The sequence below is a fragment of the Patagioenas fasciata genome, chromosome 6 (assembly GCF_037038585.1).
Source record: "Patagioenas fasciata isolate bPatFas1 chromosome 6, bPatFas1.hap1, whole genome shotgun sequence".
NCBI lineage: Eukaryota > Metazoa > Chordata > Aves > Columbiformes > Columbidae > Patagioenas > Patagioenas fasciata.
The window spans coordinates 17,460,450-17,480,440 of NC_092525.1; the positions used below are offsets into that span (position 1 = coordinate 17,460,450).

At 41.8% G+C, this 19,991-nt stretch overlaps 1 protein-coding gene across 3 annotated transcripts; it reads left to right on the top strand.

The window, feature by feature from the left end:
• The first annotated feature begins 31 nt into the window (after positions 1–31).
• DNAI4 (dynein axonemal intermediate chain 4) lies at positions 32–17,426 on the top strand. 3 transcript variants are annotated; one of them, XM_071810059.1, is made up of 17 exons: positions 32–108; positions 740–902; positions 1,724–1,914; positions 3,625–3,731; positions 3,951–4,107; positions 5,510–5,649; positions 6,374–6,532; positions 6,943–7,134; positions 8,393–8,640; positions 9,812–9,898; positions 11,191–11,342; positions 12,413–12,570; positions 12,759–12,880; positions 13,527–13,625; positions 14,035–14,261; positions 15,033–15,186; positions 17,276–17,426. In XM_071810059.1, the coding sequence occupies exons 1-17, from the start codon at positions 74–76 to the stop codon at positions 17,318–17,320; spliced, it is 2,436 nt and encodes an 811-aa protein (XP_071666160.1). In that variant the 5' UTR covers positions 32–73; the 3' UTR covers positions 17,321–17,426. The 3 variants fall into 3 exon arrangements, with proteins under 3 accessions (XP_071666160.1, XP_071666161.1, XP_065697997.2); XM_071810060.1 differs by having other exon boundaries at positions 15,033–15,138; XM_065841925.2 differs by lacking the exon at positions 17,276–17,426 and having other exon boundaries at positions 15,033–16,355.
• The last annotated feature ends 2,565 nt before the right edge of the window (positions 17,427–19,991 follow it).

Sequence of the window (19,991 nt, forward strand, 5' to 3'; positions counted from 1 at the left end):
TCTCCGCGCCGCGTCTTGGGGCGCGCTGCCATGGTTACCAAGAGACGCGCTGCCCCGGCCGAGCATCGCCGCCATGCAGGGCCCCGCCGGTGGCCGGCGGCCTCTCCCGTGAGTGGCGGCCGTGCCGGGCTCCCGGCAGCCCTGTGTCCACCGCAAGGGCTTTTCCCTCGGGCGGCTCCAGGCACCGCGGGCCGGGGCAGGCCAGCCGGGAGAGCTCCCCCACGATGGACCTGGGCCACAGCCTGGCTGCCACCGGCCCCGCAGGCTGCATCTCTTAGCCCTTTATTGTGACACCAGTTCCCGTGTGTGAGCTTAGCCCCAGAAAACCAAGTATCAGTAAAGTATCTTGCGGGGTTTTATTTGACTGCAGGTGTTGCCCCCACCCCTGCCCACCACGGAAAAAAAGCCTCCTGAACAGAGATTTTTTTTTAAGGAATGAGATTATTTCTGGATTATCATCTTGCAGTGTTTAAATCCCTTAAACCATTCATGGAAGATAAGGGATAAATCAATTTTGTGCTTGTATGTGGTTTGTTGTATTTTGCCAACTGAAACAGAACTTGTTGGGCATTGGAACAGGCTGCCCAGGGCAGTGGTGGAGCCACCATCCCTGGAGGGGTTGAACAGACGGAGATGAGGTTCTCAGGGACATGGGGTAGTGCCAGGGGTGGGGGAACAGCTGGAGTCGATGATCTTGAGGGTATCTTCCAACCAAAATGATTCTATGATTCTATTTCAGGCTGAGGAAAGGATCAGAAGCAAGTTCTGTGAGCCTGAGACGCACAAGTATCTTCAGTGGCAACTGCATTAACAGAGCAGCAAGCTGCAGGAGCCAGTCCACGACTTCGGATGGCAGAGCTGGGGACAGGGCGTCCCTCGTGGGTCACAGGGGTGCCATACGGGTGAGAAGCCCTTTATTACTGAGGTGTTTTAAATGTGAGTTATTGGGGATGTTAATAGTTGTCAGAAAGGAAATAGGAGAGGAGGAGGAAAGAAAAGGCATCTCTGAAGTTGAAGGGCTGTGGAGAAAGAAAATTATCCAAAAGTTTAATTCATTCTGAAATGAAGCTGATCAGTGTTCAAAAACAATCTGCAAGAATAATAATAATAAAAAAAAATTAGAGTAACAGCACTCCAACTGCATGCTTTCAAACCTGTGTGAGATATGTTGGCTGTAACACTTGTATGTCTTTATGTAAAAAACAGCAGATTTCTCTAACATAATCTGAGAGTCATTTAAAGACCTTCTGAATACCTTCTTACAATGAGGTATTTTGAGCAGTATAATAAAAAAATACAGATAATTGTTTATCTCATTGCTTTTGCTGTCCTGTTCATTCAGTTGGAATGGTTACAGTCAAGCCACTCTAGGAGGTCATTATAGAATAAGTAACTTGAAAAACATATGAGGGTTGATGAAGGAGGATAAGAGGGTTCGAAAGTGAGATGAACATTGTTTTAACAGATATTTTGCAGCCATTTCTGCAAACTGAGTTCCAAAGAAGTCCCAAGCCCAGGGGACAACCTTCTCCAGGCTGAACCCTAAAAGGGTTCAGCTCCTGTCCTGCTGTATCTCAGGGGTGACTAAGTCGTTGGGTCAGGTTCCCACCTAGATCAGGGTCTTCTTTGTATTCCAGATGAGATTAAATGTTGCAAATTAAATCACTGTTGCTTGTTTCGGGAACACAGTGAAGCTGTTACTGTCACCAAAATGCTTCTTCAGGTTCTTGATGCCGAAGGAAAGGATGTGACACCCCGTCCGCTCTTCCATTCTGATCCAAGCGCTGCTGCCCGCAGGCAGAGCAAGCTCGTGCCGTTCAGCTTGTACCTTGGGCCCGCAGGACTGGGTTTTCTCTCTTCTTTTTCCACGCATCAGGCACCAGGAGTGAATACCAGTTCGGGGTCGTTCTCAGGGTGAGTCCATCTGAAATCTCATCTCACAGGGTACCTGTTCTTCAGAGAGGCTGGGATAATTGTGCAGGGCTAATAATTATATTGTGTTGCCAAACATACAGACACTTGTCATGCTCGTCATTTAAAATTTGAGGAATAGCAACTAACAGAATAAATGGAATTTGCCAGTAGTTGTCACTGAGTCTGTCAGAACGACTGCTGAAATGTAAATACTCCCTTTAGCTACTTCACATGCTCTCTGCCTTCCACACGCATGTTTTTTTTTTTTAAATTGAGTATATCTATAGCTGCTTAGCTGTGAGTACAGAAAAATGCCCTGGTTTCACTGAACAGTTAACACATTTCTTTTAAAGCATTTTGTCAGTTTTAATGATACTTATTCAGTACAGACAACCCTTTTAAAAAACTTGACTCTTTCAGTTCAAATATCAAAATATTGTTAACATAAGAAGAACCCCCTCTTTTAAATTAATTTAAGCAAGTTACCTTTGTGGGCATATGTGCATATATTTCAAAAAATGCCCTTCTACAAAAACTTACGAGTTAAAACTGCTAAATTACGTGTTTTACTAGTTACTGCCTTTCATTTACAAACCTTCATACAGAGGCAATAAACAAAGTCAATGGACTTGAGCTGTTTTATCTTCAGGCTGACAAATTCAATTAAGTCATGCAAAATATGATAAATAACTGTTTGTGTTTAAAATGAAAGTAATGAGCCACATCACTTTATCCAGTGGTGTATACACATTCAAATTGTATGGAGAGGATACCTGATTTATTTAGTCAAAGGGACTAAAACACTAGTAAAGTCAGCACTGGAAAAAATCCAAGTTAAAGAAAAGCATTATTTATTGTTTTCTTTGGAAAATTAATGCCATTGTGATTTCTGAGAAGAAGAGATTGCTCTTTTTGTCTTTTTTCTCAGGCTGGCTATTATAAAGGGTAATCTCAGAGGTAGGGATATTAACCAGGAGTAAATATACACAAAAAAATGAATTAAAAAGACAAAATATCTCCTGAAAAACAAGTGCATCCTTTTTGGAGACAAGAACTCTTCATTTAAAAGACAAACCAAAATTCTTTAACTTTAGTTTTAAATACAAATCTTTAAAATTACCTTTTTCAAATGCCTTTTGTATATTTACAATTGCTCACACTTTGCCTTTGAGGAAGAGAAAATCCACTCACACCCCCCCCCCCACCCCACTACCTACGTTTGAGTTTTACTTCTAGTTAGCACAGCTACCTCCTCCATGAACATTACCTATTTTTTTTGAACAAGCTAATCCCTTCAAATGAGTTTCATGTGCATTTCAAAGCCATTTCAGCACATGCAAAGCACCAGAGGACCTAATTCTGGTTGAGAGCAGTGCTGTCTGCGAGTGTTATCGCCCAGCAGGCAGCAAACACTCCATGTTATTATATGTTAAGGACGAATTGAGAGCTCAACAGCTGCTTTGCCATCAGCCATTTAATGCCTCAGGATATGTCGTCAGAGGAATTCTTTCTTTCTAAGTCTTTTCAAACCATTTCATTATTTTCTTTCCTGAGCCTTCTATGACTTATTTTACAGCATTCCTGTCTGTGCTGTTACAGTCCTCGGTGGTTTATCCTGATAACGCCACTGCTATAATATTTCTGTTGTGCTTTGCTGACTGACATCTGGCCTCTCACACAGGATTTTTGCTGATTTCTTTGTTGCTGCAGGACATACGGGAGCAGGAGTACGATATCAAATGCATCAACGACTGAGAGCATCCTGGATGAAATAGTAGAACCTGGCTCTCGACAAGACACAGCTGTGAACTTACCTGGTAAAGAACATACAGGGTATAATTTTAGATTCAAGCTGTTCTTTGGAGTGATCTGTGGGACACTGCAGGCAGTGGGCGTGAGACGCCCAGCGCTTCAGAGGAACTCGGTGCCTCACTAGTTGTGGCTCCTGATCATTAAAATAGTTCTAGAATTAATTAGCCTTCTTTTAAATTTAGAGCAGAAAAGGTCTTACTTGTTAAGCTCATTTAATTTTTCAGATGTGCAGGTGAGGCCAGAGGAGATTAAAGAAGAACTGACAAAAGAAGACTTAGACAAGAGAGTGGATATTTACCTCACAGAGACAGAAACTCTCTGGATATTTGATATGCCATCTGTGATGGTGTCTGTGGAAGCAGAAGATGCTGGAAGAGTTCAGTATGTATATTGGCAGTGTGCACAGAGCTCAACACGCCCCATTTCTGCTCATCGCACAGCCCTGAACAGGCTACTCACACGCAGGGTCAGCGATCTGACTACTACAGTTTGCCATTTCACCTCTGTTCAAAGCCATTTGGGCTTGAGTCTTCTGACAAGGCAGCCTAAAATCCTTACAACTCCACTTAGTTGATCAAATTCATATCAACTTTCACTGATAGATTGAGGCAGATTAGCAAAAGCAGGGGATGGTGGAGAACACATGGGGGATGGGGGAAAGAGAAGATGTAGGAGTGTGGTACACATGAATTACGTGATTTAATTCTAAGAAATTGCAAACCTCTGCATTATTCTTGTGTGTAGCTTTGCAGCTCATAATTTCTTAGTAACAAAGATCTAAACGAACTAGGCAGGCTTTGGCTTCCTAGAAGCTTATGGCTAGAAGAAATCTCACCCCACCACAAGTGACTTTGCCCATTAAAATATTGTGTCTCCCCTTAGTTGCACCCACAGTTTCCACTGCTGAGTCTCCTTCATGGACTACTATGAACAGTGGGAGGGAGTTAACCCAAAATACAGATTTTTTTGGCTTACTCTCAGAAGCTCAAAGGAACAGAGTGCAGCAAAGTGCTCTCCGTGAGGGATGTCAGACTGACACACTTGTCACACAGCTTTGGTAGATGCAAGCCCCAAAGCCTGAGCTGCAGCGTACTGTGCTTGGCAACTCCAACAACTTACCTAAGCCAGTTTTTCCTGCTAGTATACACACCAAATTCATGGTGGGATCCCAGCCCCCACGGGTCTGATTTTGGGGAAGAAGGAAGAGGAAGAGCATCCTATGAATCAGACTCGGCTAGTATGCACAGCACGTATTGCCAACTGCATAGGAACAGTGACTCTTCCCAAGCACAACAACCTGTGGTGGACTGAAAATGGGTGTAATCTGTGTCTGCTGCTAGAATATTAAAACTGAAATAATAGGAAAAGTTTCTCTTTTCCCACTGACTGTTCCTACAGAACCTGAGGGCTGGATGAAATAGAAATGTACTATTAAGAGTTTCATTTTTGTCTCTTGGATGCGCTGTGATGAGAGCTACGTATTTCTGAACTCCTTAGAATTCCACCAAATTCAAAGGTAGCTGGAGTAGGGATTTTTGCCTACCTCTACAGGCCATTTCTGTTTCGGAACAGCATCACAAGGTCAGAAATAGCTGCTGAAAGATGATATGTAGCATGAAATAAAATCTAGCAATCAAAAAAAACCCAAGCAGTTATGGCATGGAGTTGTAACTTATATAAATTATGACATGGAGCATCGTCTCCTGTTCAACTTGTGGTTAAATATACTGAGATATTGAATGCAAATGTTTTTCAGAAAGTCACTGTACTTTTTTTTTTCAAGGGAGCGGAATAAGATTTATGCTGACATTTGCAAAAATAGACCTGGTAATGATCGCTTTGTAGAAAAAACGATGCAAACCATCAACGGAGCTGCAAAGAACAAGGAGGTGCAATGTGACAAAATCATCATGGAAGATAAAGGTGAACTCTCAGAGTATCGCATAAGAAAGTATTTAATAAGAACAGACCCTCATTTACTACCCTGTACCCTTGGCTGTTGGGTTTATTAGGAGGCAGAACTTCATTCAATACTCGAAACATAAGAGGAGACAGTTCCCTTTTTTCCCTTTAACTTTTCAGTGCTGCTGGTTTCTGTTTGCAATAATGCAAAGAAAAGAACCTCTGTTATGAGATTTAAAATCCTGGGGAAAGCAGAATATCTGGGCAGCCACACAGGATAGATGTGATTATACAAAATGTTCAACCTCAATGCTCTGAAAAAATTATAGAGGAATATCTAGATTTTAGATACACGTGCTGAGCTTTGCCTTGCTATGCACATTTGTGTGTGTAGGAGGCCAAAGAAAACTACGAGGAATGCTATTGCATGCATTTTTCCTTTGTGTTCATAAGTCTATGTAAAACAAGTGGAAAAAAATATATACCAAAATGAGAAGAAAAATAGATACTAATGTGTTTTGAAAACATAATCTTCCCCTTTTTTGCGTGCCTTGAGCACCAGCAGGGCTCATTGCAAACACACAACTGCAGCTACAGCCTCGTCCGACTCTCAGGCCCTTTCAAAGCCCCTCTGCCAAAAATTTGGAAGCATAGTATGAAAAGTAAATCTTTGCTCAGCTGTACGTACCCTTTATAATAATGCACCAAAACGAGACTGGTATAATACAGCGTAACTCATTTCTAGGGGTGGTGGTCACTTCCTGGGACTTGTACGATTCGTTCAACATACTGGAAATAAAACCTACGTCAAAAGCAGAAGGTAGCAGAGCCACAACGGGGAAAAGCAGCAAATCTCATCCAACCAAAGAGCAGCATCAGACTACGTCTGTCTCTTCTGACGGAGGTAACATTTTTCCACATTTACATTTCTGATGCATTTTCAAGCAAATGCTTAGTCTCCTGTCTGGCACTTGACAGTTTGCTAAAGAATCTGCACTGAGACCTTTTCTGTACAATGCCATCATAAATGATCTTAAACAAAGATAACTAGTCAGTGGCAAAGTTTGCTGTTACTAACTTAGGCTAGTAGCAAAACAATTGTGAAAAATTCCATAAGTATTTCATCATACTGAGTATTTGAGCAACAACACAAAATAAAATTGAAGCAAGAAAAAAATCAATAGGGGAAGTATTTTTGGTTGCGATAGATTCTTCTCTGCTTATTGCAAGTCTAGAAAGAGACTTCTTATCCCCTGAACTTTGATGTGCAAAGTATTATCATGCTAAAGCTGTTTTTATCTCATCTGTTGTCAGGCAGTACAACCTCTATGACGATTTCAGAAATCGCTGTTGTTGCCAGAAGCCACGAAGAGGAGGAATGCCATTCAGAAGCTGTATTAACATCCCAAAACCTTCGGCGAGACTTATTTTTCATGGAGAGGATTCTAATGGAGAACATTTTTCAACCCAAACTTGCAGCTTATCGGCAGTTTCCCATCCTTCTAGGTTTGTTTCCTGTTTGCAGCAAGTTTTCCATGCTATTTAAAGTCATGGAGTTATGTCCTTCATTAAACATCCTTATGGGCCACAAGTCATTTAAAAATAGAGAAAGGAAAGGAGAGTTTATGAGATGTCAGCATGGACTCCGCAGTTTTCCACTCACTTTGACAGACACCCCACCATCCTAGCTGGAAGAGCTGAATACATGAGTTCTGAGCTGGCACCACAAACTGAGACCTACTCAAAATATCAGGCAAACTTGTTGCCTGACAGTTAAGATACAGATTAACTCTGCTACTCTCCTAACATTTATTTTGCATTGGAATGTCTTTCACATTTTTTAAAAATTTATTTTATAAGGAGACTGATGGTAAATGGAAGTTTTAGCCTAAACCAGAAGTTTTCGATGTTCAGTGTCTAACATAAAGTACACTTATTGCAGACTGTAGGAGGCATCACCTGGACCCAAGTGCTAAGTAACATTTTACCATTTACAGGAGCTTCAAGTTAACACAGGGACCAAAAAACAAAGGCAGATTCCCACTGTTTTTACTGTGTGGTACCTCTCCGTGTCATACAGTTTCGGTTTCTCAGGCAATTAACTTGTTATATTCCGTCATTCTTCAAGAACTGCTACAGCTGGAGCACAATGCTGGACTTTTGTTCTGACAATATGGCAGTTATTTGTTTCTTATTTTATTTACAGTTATCTGAGCTCAGTTTCTGATTTGCACATTACATAAAATAAAGGAGTGAGTAAACAAAAAACTACTCATCAAATGCAGTCTAAAAATATACTCTATGCATAATTTTCCCCAGTAATGAGCAACTTATTACAGCATCAAGTAACTTTGCTATGGTGTTACAACATCAATGTGTAAGTGTGGCTCTTTGAAATTTGCCATCTAACTTGAAAAAAAAAATCCCCATTTAAAAAAAAAATTAAATACTAGAGATCAGAAACATTCTTGGTTGGGGGTGGACATAAATTCAGAACTTGTTGCTGGGTAGCTAAATCCATTCATCAAACACCTGGCGTGTAACTGGCACACTACAGCCCAATCCAGCCACCTTCTATGGCCCTGTGAACATTGTAGCCACAGTTGTAGAAGTTCGGGTATCTTAATTCCTCAGAGCTTCACCTTTTTCTTTTTTTTTCAGTAAAATATTTGCTGAAAGGGCAAATTTTTCTTCTGATGTGAATGATTGGAGTTGGATAAGTGAAATGTTACTACTCAGACTCCACCATATGCGTGCGTTTTAGATTCCAACATTACATCAGATGCCAGTGGTGCAGTAGCAGCCGTGAAAGAAGCTCAACAGGAAGCGCCTGACGAAGAAAAGGATGAGGAAGAGCAGGGGGAGGCATTAATTGATGCATCAATTCTGTTGGACCTAACAAAAAACCCAGAAGAACATGTACCTCCCAGCCTGGAGCATCTGTGGTCGTATCTCTGTGACGTGACTCGTGGTCACAGCGTGAGCAGCATGGCCTGGAGCAAAGTCAACCCCGTGAGTTAACAAACCGCTGCTTCTGAGCTGGTTACAAAACGCTATATGCAATTAGTTTAAAAAAGTGCCTGATTTTGCTGTATTTTGCTGGGAGGGATCTCAAAGAGATGGAGTCATCCCTACAGTCAGGTAGGTTGGAAATTGAAATTTAAACCCCTACTGTTAAACTTAATCACCACGATGGAGTTTATTCCTGACAGTTTAGATACCACATCTTTCTTTCTGACAGTAATCTCCCAAGAAAGCAGCACTCATCAAACTTTGGGGATAAGATGCATAGTAACAGGCACAGATTTCTGAGCAGCTGGCCCAAGTGTATTTAATTCCATTTCAGTGGAGGCGAGAACGACTCCGACATCTCCACTTTCAGAGCAATGTAAGGCTCGGTTTTTCCAACAGACCTCTCTTAAGGCCACAACAAAAATAATGACAGCGAGGAAAGTAAAAAGCAGGTCAGGATGCGAAACATAAAACCAGTAAGATTGCCCCAAGAGGTAAAAAAAAAATAATAAAAAAGAGAGAGAGAGAGAAAATAAAGACCATTTCCATTTCATAATGTTAGTGCACCAGATCCCAGATATTCTACAGCTGGACAGTTTTCTAGACTTCAGCCCAAGAATTATAGGGCAAGAAAACACTTTCAAGTGTTAGTATGAATTGTTTTGTATAGGGAAAAAAAATAATGCTGTCGAAAACGAAAATTTTACTGTGGTTCCTTACTTCTGCTTATGGAAAGGAATGAACAGAATTCATTGGACCCCACTGTAGAGACCTAAAAGCTCCAAGTTTGAGGTGGTCACTGAGGCTCCTTTCACAGCCAATGCTGGGAGAGAAAAATATAAGTATTATTATGTATTCCACTAAATACTGCACATTAAAATATGGTACAGAACAATGTATATTCCTCTCTGGAAAGGACATTTTTATGATGGCCAGGGAGAGGGAATAGCAAACACAACTGATAGTGACTAAAAATGTACTTTGAGTTGAGCCAGTTTTCAGTATTCTAGAAATTCTGAAATTCTGGTGTGTGATTCTACTTGCATATGACAGGAGAACTATTTTTCCAGACTTTGCACCAAGACTCACTGTTAATAGAAAGTTGCCTTTTAGAAATGTGCTGCTGAAATTCAAGTGTAACTGAGATATATCTATTAATCTGTGCTTTTAGGATCTTCTAGCTGTTGGTTACGGAGCATTTGATTTCAAAAAAAAGAAGAAAGGCTTGGTTTGCTGTTGGTCATTGAAGAACCCCATGGTAACAAGTAGCCAATTTGTTTTCTTGTTTTTGTTGTTTTTTTTTTTTCTTCAATGCATTTTTCTGCTATACTATTTTTGCTTTATGGACTTCCCTCTTTCCATTTCAAAAAGCAAGACCTAGCCAGTAAGGCTGAATTTGCTACCCCAAATCACACATTTCTGGAAAACTGATTCTGACTGCAGAACCAGTGCTTGAATCTCGACCCAAAGGAACAGAATAAGAATTACTCTAGTTGGAAAAGTGCTTTAAGGTGATCAAGTCCAATCATTACCCCACCCCTGGCACTACCCCATGTCCCTGAGAACCTCATCTCCGTCTGTTCAATCCCTCCAGGGATGGTGACTCCACCACTGCCCTGGGCAGCCTGTTCCAATGCCCAACAACCAAAACTCTGAAAAGTGATCCTTTTTAAAGCAGCCATTTAAAAAAGAAACAAACAAAAATCTCAGTTACAAAGTGACATGGTCAAAAAAATCACCTAAGTGCCATCAAATTACACAACTTTAGTTTTATTTGTTCTACAAACTTCACTTGCCCAAAACTGTGCATTAGACTAATTTAAATCACGCAGAGTCACTTCTTTGATGCGTATTTATCATGTCAACAACAAATACTCCTGTGATTCCCTGATGTCACCACAGCCCTCACATTAAAAACTAAGGTCTGGCAGGCACATAGAAATGGAGTTTTTTTGCAAACTACCACTCTACCATTTCCCATTTCAAGAGCTTGGCACAGTGACTTTAAGGATTTAATCTTATAACAGAGCTGGATCAGTTCTTTGGTTGCACAGAGAAATGACATGAAATTAGCGGTTTACAGATTCCCTGAAGTACATTAGATTGCATCTTATCTTCAGCTATGTTTCTGTAATTGGAAAGGTACTTTCACAGTACAAGATAGAAAACAACTGGAGAAATTTACCAAAATGCCAAGTTCATTTTGAAAATAACAAAAATCAAACAAACAAACAACCCCCCCACATGGTACTCAGCTGAATCTTAGAGAATTTGAGGTTTAGGTATTTGGTTTGGAGTAAGCCCGTCTAACTTATTTTACAGTGTCATATTTCTGCATAGTCTTTATTTTTTCCTAATTTTATCAGTTACAGCAAGAAATAAACTGAACCATTTAGAATATAGTACCTAATTTCTGCCTAGAAGTGGTCACGATGGTTATCAGCACTTGAATTTCCCAGCAGAGCCTGGAAATTTAGTATCCAGTGCTGAGAAGACTGAGGTAAATTAGTAAACTAACTTAAAACGTTCTTGTATTTCTCTACTGGTCAGTGGCCAGAGCGTATTTTCCAGTGTAAACATGGTGTTACTGCTTTGGATTTTTCTCTGAGAAGCCCAAATCTTTTAGCGGTTGGAATGTACAATGGTTCTGTCGTCATCTACAACGTACGGAGTTGTAAGGATGCTGCGATTATGGACAGCAGGTAAGGCTGTAATTCCCTGTCTCCTCCACCTTGGTCATGTCTTAGCAAATAAATTTGAAAATATCCCCAGGTGAGAAGGAGAGGGAACAGTAACATTCTTGATAAGGCTTGTGAATACTCAGGGATGTCGCACAATTTTTTCATTTCCAACTTTTGTAAGTATCTTCCAGTTTTGACTGGAAAAGCCTACAGAAACACTCGATACTCTCAAATCCTAGAAGTCTCTGGAGCAAAATTGCAGACACAAAAATTTACGGTAATGCATAAATGCCTGGAAGGGCCAGCCGAACTTTTCCCGCCCACCTATTTACACCGGTACAGTCAAACCCTCAGATGCTGCCATCAATCTCTTCTTTATTTCTGCTGATAAATGCTCACATTACTTTAGCACCACTGGTCCTTATTTGGGGTAGGGAACTCTCTGCGCTGCTGCTGTGCATGTAAAGCGAGTTCTCCGTGTTGGAAAGGTCACACAGATGAGTACTGTGCCCTGATTTTTTTAAGGAAATGCAGCAAGTTACCACCAAATATCATTTTATACTCCATGTTTTAACTACCTAGGACAATCCTGCCCTGGACAATAAATCCTTACAGGAGACCAGTGGCAGCTTTTAGTGTTTTCTCAGTCATTATACTCGCCAAAAAAGGAAAGAACATCAGCATAGGTGAGGAACAAGCAGGAATTAAGAAGAACATGAGAGAGAAGGGATGATGAGGGAGACATTTGCCTTGAGGGCAGCTCCCCAAATCTAAGGCAGGCTCCTCCAAGGTGCAGATTGATTTCACGATTCAGGTATCAATGAAAGGTATGTCAGTACATTAAACCATGCCCTGAAATTAAATATCAAGTATGCTCGATTGAAAAAAAAAATCCTGGGGAAAACAGTCAATATGTAGATTTCTTCTTTTTTTGCCCCCCCCTTTTTTTTTAAAGAAAAGCTAAACATTTCTGTCAGAAGAGCTGACATTCATTACAAAGTGAAAGTTTAATTATTTTCCAAATTATCTTGTAATTATCTTGTCTTTGTTCATATATGATTGATTTATCATGAGCATGTTTTTTGTCCCAGTCAGTCTTTAAATAAACATACAGGTCCTATATGGCAACTGAGGTGGGTGGAACAGGCCAGTGGTGAAACAGAAGACAGCAAAAGAGAGAGATTAATCTGTATGTCAGCAGATGGCCGAATAACCGAGTGGTTTCTACAGAAAAGACTAGATTGCACTGGTAAGCATTTTCCCTGCAGAGGGATAAGACCTGAAATCACGATTGCTTCATTTTATTTCAGGTGACACTTTTAATACCAGTTATCACACACCAAACATTTAAGAGCTGTTGAGCATTCCACAGAAGCACAAGTTACTCATAGCACTGTCACATACCTGTCTGACAAAAAACTCTCGCTCTTTGCACAGATCTGATGAAAATACAGCAAACAAAAATCGAGAAGAAAAAATTACCAAGTGAGAAAGAAAGCAAAAGTAGCGATCTGATATCTCAGCAGGCAGCTGGGATGTGCTTTGACTTCCATCCCAAGGTAGGTCGGAAAGTCCATCCTGGCTGAAGTATTATCCAGGGAACCTGTGCAGCAGGAGCGAGATCCTCAGTTAGAGCAACTTTCCTGGCACTCCCTGGGACTGGGCACTGCTATTTAAAGCATATTTAGCTCTGAAACAAACTGCTTCTTAGCTAATAACAGTGGATGATATAGTAAACCAAGCAAGTAATCCCTGTGCATGAACAGCTCTGTCATTTCAGCCACGTTACTCACGTTTGGTTTGGGTCAGATCCTAGGGCAGGTTTCCCCCATGTGTGGGTCACATCAGTGGGAAATTGACTGTTCAACATCTCCTGATTCTCAGACTGAGCTGGCTGTGCTTCTCCTTTTTATCCAGCTGAATGTGTTACCCTCAGAGCATTTGAAGAATTCACATGTTTGTCCATGTGGGTCACAGAAAGTCTGGGATTTTCAGGAGTCGAAAATCCCAGTGTGTGTTCTGCACAGACAGAGCACAGGAGCAGCAAATCTGATCCATTCTGGCACTGCACATACAACACACAATACCCTGGCAACCAGGTTCTTCAGAGAACTGTCACTGCCAAACTCAGCCAGTCCTTTATAGACTTCTGGATGAGTGACAAACAGGTTAACCCCACTTAGGTTACTTTTACCTTTTTTTCAGGATACTGATTTTTATCTTACTGGAACAGACGAGGGTCATATCCACAAGTGTTCTTGTTCATCTAATGAGCAGTTTGTAAAGACATACAGAGGCCATAAGGTGAGTGATACATAGAAGTAATGACAGCAGAAACCATTCAACTAACTTCACAAATGTCATGGTTTCTTTGCTTATAATTACTGAACAAAACATTTGCAACAAAAGAAACCTAAACTTCTTTTCTTATATAGTCTTCATTTCATCCAAGGAGCTGCCCTTTCAGCATCAGCTTCTCCTAACAGCTTGTGAAGGGACAGAATCAGCTGAATGGTTTATTATTCCCAAGATCTCTCCTGTCTTATCACATCTGCTGCGCCCTTATTTCTTATTGGTACACATAAAAAAATGCTGGTTTTGCTATTAAAGTCAGAGAACAGCAAGGGATTTCCATGAAAGACCACTATTAAAAACCACCCTGTGAGCCCGCAGTTTCTGAATAAAGCAAAGTTCTTTTTTGTTTCTTCCCCAGGGCCCTGTGTACAAAGTCGCCTGGAATCCCTTCAGCACTGACATATTCCTCAGCTGCTCCGCAGACTGGAGCATTAATTTATGGCACCAGGATTCCCAGGCGCCCATTTTAACTCTCAGCTCCATCACTGCTTTTGTTCATGACATTATGTGGTCTCCGAAGTCAGCCTGCATATTTGCAGCAGCAAATGAAAGCAGAGTAGAAGTCTGGGATCTCAGTGTCAGCACGTAAGTCATTACTTTTCTCAAAGAAGATTCTGAAACTTAACGGCACAAAGGCTACACACTATTGCCTAGTCAGAACTGTTATCACTCATGACAGCTCCATGCCATTTGCTTGCTTAGTTATGGAAAATATTGCATTTTGAAATATTCATTCTGTAAAAGCAGAGGGTAGTTTCCAGAGAATTGTGATTTTAAGACAAGGAGATGGATGACTCATGGAACTGATAAGGGTAAAACTGCGCTTTTTTTGCTGCAGAAATGATAAGATTCTGCCACTGCCATAGTTTAAAGGAAAAAAATAACAAAACTGAACTACTTTGGTCCTTTTATAAAAATAAGATAGTCAGAAGTTCAGATACCTCGCACAGTTTTCCTGCTGCTGTAAAGCAGGTGCACATCTCATGCACAACTGAGTTCATCTGTGGCCTTGTGATGCTGGTCTGCACTATTTGTATTAAAGACAGCACGAAGCCAGCAGTGGAGTAGGAGGCCTACCTAATCTTGCAAATTATTCGTATAATAAAAATATTAAGCACCAAATTAGGCAATAGGACAGATTTTAGGCAACCAGGATACCTTAGTTAACAGCCGCTGGGATTTCTGTTCTGATAGAGACCAGAACAACACTGCCTCACTTCCTAGTTTTGAGTTAATCTAGGCCATAAAAAGTAAACCATGCAGCATTTATCAGGCCTGCATTACTGCTACATTTACACTCCAGGCAAATACAGTTTTAACCACGTCATCAATAATCCTGCCTCTGCTGGGTTGCAGCTTGAGTCCCGTGATCTCTCATCCTGCCGGCTCACAAGTGATGTTCACATCCGTGCTCTTTGCTACCAACACCGACTGCCTCCTGGTGGGAGACAGCGAGGGAGAGGTCAGTGTGTTTGAGCTGCAAAACCTGGCTGCTTCCAACAGTAAGGCGGTAAGATCCACCAGGAAATGTGGCGGTTCTCAAAGGCCTGCATGCTTGTCTGGTACTTCATTCCTCAGAAAGGGGCTTCTGCTAAAGATCTGGCTAATAGATATTGAAATAGGTGGAATTAGATACAATTCCATAACCAGATTAAAATCTGAGGTGGTTCCTGCTCTTCTGCATGCCAAACCACTAGAAACTTCAGGAACAGGTAAGTCAACATTCAGTTTGAGGTGTCACTTGATCACAAATCATAGAATCGTTTACGTTGGAAAAGCCCTTTAAGATCATAGAGCCCAACCGTTAACCCAACACTGCCAAGTCCACCTCTACCCCATGTCCCTGAGAACCTCATCTCTCGTCTGTTCAACCCCTCCAGGGATGGTGACTCCACCACTGCCCTGGGCAGCCTGTTCCAATGCCCAACAGCACTTTGGGGAAGAAATTGTTCCCAACATCCAACCTCAACCTCCCCTGGCGCAACCTGAGGCCATTTCCTCTGGTCCTGGCACTTGTTCCTTGGGAGCAGAGCCCAACCCGCCCTGGCTCCAAGCTCCTTTCAGGCAGTTCAGAGATCAGAAGGTGTCCCCTCAGCTCCTGTTCTCCAGGCTGAACCCCCCAGGTTCCTCAGCTGCTCCCATCACATTTGTTCTCCAGAGCCTTCACCCGAGGTTCTCCACAGCTGGATTTAGGAGGGACACTTGGGGCAAGCACAAGAAGGTGGAGGTTCCTCTAAACACAGCCTGCAGGTGACTCTATTTGCAGAACGCCCTGACATGCTGAGCAGGCAGGAAGGACGTGACCTCTTCTGGCCATCAACAAGATAGTCTCGCTTTGCTGTTGTCAGCAAACCCGCGAGCCCTTTGGCTCCGTGTTGTCTTCACTCCTTTAGAAGCCACCATTTATGTCAGCGAGGGCTTCTGTCCTAGATCACATGTGAGAAGTGGAGTTGCCTTACAACCAGGTTCCCTTTCAATTGTCCCATTGCACAGACTCTGCATCAGCAGCAGTGCAAGAGCTGACTGAATTCAACTGTGAATCCCCTCTGCCCACTTTTACATAAACCTCTGCCAATTTATACCAAAACCTCACTGGTCCCTCCCTGTGCTGCTGCCTTCAGCCTTTCAACTTACAGCCAGTAGCTTTAGCTTTACTGGACTCAGGTTCCCAGTTTGTAAAGTGGCATCGGTACCTTTTAATATCTCTTCTGAGTTACATGGTACAAAACACTAAACTTGGAGAGAACGAAAATGCTGATGTTTATTTAACCTTCATTCTTAGGGTATTAATCATTAATAATTCACAATTATCAGTGTTGCATTTAGAAATTCTGACAATTACCATTCTCATTTACCAAGGGCCATAAACCACAACGCAAAAAAATATTTCCCTTAAATACTGGAAATGAGGCCATTGTTGTTAAAATTACAAAATAAAATTTGTGGCCTTTTTTCTTACAAATTACCACAACACAGCCCAAGTTCTCTGAGCATAATAAGTTTTTCAGTTAACAAGAGCATAGGGATAATTTTCGGGGTGTGTCACCAGAGCAGAACTTCTAATATCAGTGCTTAATTTCACAGACTTCAGGCATGCGGCCTAACTGGTCACTGAGTCACAGACCCTCATCAGCCAGAGGGAACCCCACTTTCCAGCACCACCCACTTCTTTCACTCCTTTTTCCAATAACAGCAAGGTCTTCCTAGGCTTAGGTACGTCCAAGGCTTAGGAGGGACTGTACTACAACTAGCGCTAATTGGAGAGAATTAATTCAGAGACAGAGAAGTGATCTTCTAGGTACAGCTATCACATGTGTATCACCTTGAAAATTAAACTCCTTTATAAACAAGATATATGTTTACATGCTGCTACGTATGATGCTACAAATGCAACCCAAACAGGCCTGCCAAGAAGTGCAGTAGTAACAGAATTTCAGGGAAGAATCAGCTAACATGATGCAAAATACCTTAGCCTCTGTTCTGGATGCTCAGTGCAAAAGTAATTCTGCTCTCAGCTTGTAAATAGGAATTTTGGATCACTGCTTTTCTTTAATTGCAGTTACAGTGCCACACAGCTTTTTTTTCTTTTTATTTTACAGGTTGATGCTTTACATGATATAATTGGTCCTGCTCTATCTATTTAACAGTAGTTAAACAATACCACTTAGTTGGTAAACAGCAAGAAAGACTTCTTGTACTATTAATAGAAACCATTTATTGTTTTTCAATCATTAAAATTTCTCTTTGAAACCATATTGGTCAGAAATCTCTTTCAAATGCTCTAAACTTTCCTCTGGAAGTCCCTCTTCATTAGAGGAACAGTCTATCCTGCTACTACACAGATGGCCTTCCCTGTAATACAGATAAGGTGACAGAAAGGTTTCCATAGTCTTTTCTCCCTGGGTTTTTTCTCCTTGGTTTACTCAAAAAGCAAAAATGCCAAAAATCACCTCCTGTATAAGTCACTCCATAACACAACTCAAGTCTTTACAAAATGTTGCCTGTAACTGCCCTGTGAGTGGACTTTCCATAAGATCCATCCTGTCTGCCGGCCCATAAACCAGCAAAAGCCAAGCTGTGAGTGGCACCAGGTGCTCCTGCGAGATGCAGATTATCCCACAACAGCCAGAAGCAGAGACCAACTTCTTTGACCCCCAACAAATAACAATAACGTAAAAGATTGCAGCTTAAATTCACCCTGTCCCACACTGACACTTCTCTGGAAGCTCCTCCTGTGAGGTAATAGGATGGTAGGTCTGGAGCAAGGACTGACTTGTGCAGCTCTAGAAGCCAGACCTCTGGTTTTTTGAGATCTCATTACCTCCAAGCAGCCAGAGAACCAAAAGCTGCTGGGGACGCTCGCTTGGACCTGCATTGCTTGTCAGAAGCAAGCAGTGGCTGTCTGGCTGGGCTTTTTTTGGGACAGATCAGAAGAAACAGGAAAAAAAAGCACCCAGCGAGCCGAGCCACCAGCTGGACCACGGTATCTTAGAGAATTTCCAGAGACTGACTGCTCACAGAAAATAATGAACATCTCTACAGATTAGGAATTAAGACTAAGATTTGGGCTACAGCCCTGCTGTCCAAGGGGTACAGAAGGGATCCCCAGCACAGCAGCCAGGCAATACAAAAGCTCAGCAGCGAAGTGCTCTGCCTGCCAACTGACAGAGGTAATAGCTGCCCACTCCTGAAAATGAGACGTATATGTTATAGATACAGAACACTCAGACTCTCTCATTAGCCTGACAATAAACGTCCAACATTCAAACATGACTGAAGTTAAAGATCATTTCTGATGCATTAACATTCGCTTCCTTCTGTGTTCCGCACATTTTACAGCGAACGTGCAAGCTTAGGCTTGGCATAAAATTAATCTCTGTGCACTTCAAAGAAAGACACCCATTAAGGTGAATCATGTGTTTAATCATTATTACAAATCTGAACAAAAGACACCATGTATTTTCCATCGATGGTCATGACTGTTTGCTTATTGGTGCTACTGGTAAAAAACGAGCTTTCTGTCGAGGCTGTAACACATCATAATTCATCCTGCACATTGTGTAAACTAATTAACTGTAACATTATAGTGCTGGGAAACACTTGTGGTGCTAGGAGGTGCTAAAGATCTCCAAAGTTCCTCATGTATTTTGTACTTAAATACGGAATTTCTGACCTCATAATTGACAAATTTTCTCCCTAAGCCATTTTATTGCAAGGATTTTTTTATATAAGTTTACAGCAACTGCAGACAACAACATCCATGGCAGCAAAACAAAACCACTAACCCCTGGTCCAGGAGCAGTCACGCTGTTCCACGCTGTTTCTGTGAACCCATTGCTGCCTTCCAGGTGTGACCAAAAGGAAAGGATGGCCAGGACACCGATCTGCAGCTATTCTGTGCTTTGTTTAGAGCCATCTCCCTCTCTTTTCTATGCTTCTTCAGAAAAAGACTGTGTCTGCAGGCCTCAAAGCAGAGACACGTGAGCCATGCAGCTGCAGTGGAGCTGCTCCGCTGCATCCCGGTATCTGCAGGTAAAATACCTATGGACGTAAACTCAAACAACAACATCGCTCTGTACAAAAAGTTCCCTGTGCTCAAACACTCTGCGTGCTTAGGATTGCATCCTATCACTTAGCACCCTAGCAATCACAGCAAGGCATTTGCTTGGGTGCCTCCATTTGCCACAAAACCCCCTCAGTATGTGATTTTCTCATGAGCGACTGCCCGGCACATTCCTCTGAAACATCCGCAGTTGCCAGCTTGACAAGAGAACACAGCATGGCAATAAAGAGGCACGCAACTGCAGTCATCACTGGAAGTTGTTATCTCCCTTTTAGTTTGGGATTGCTACCACAAGAAGACTCGACATTGCTTAAACTGTGATAAGAGGCAGGACCAGGCAATAGGCTGTGGTAGTACAGCTGTGCGGGAAACACTGAGACAAAACCCATTATCCACAAATTATGTAGTAAACACCCTTCCATTTTTGCTGAACATACACATTAACAATACTGAGCTAAGCCCGTCCCCTATAAACACGTTATACTACATGTGCTTCTATAGTAAAGCAGTTACGTAGTCTAAAGAAGTCTTTAACACCCAACCGAAATCCCAGCGCAAAACCCAAAGCACTCAAAACACCATTGGAAACAAGCGATTAACTAGTTTTTAGCAAACATTTAGTCATCCTTAGAATGAGCCGTTACTCAGTGAAGCGAACGGGCCGTGGATATAAAGGGGAGGACTTCAGAATTACCCACCAGAGCCTTGCAGATCCCTCCTGTGCTGCCAAAGCCCAGCCTAAGGCCCACTGT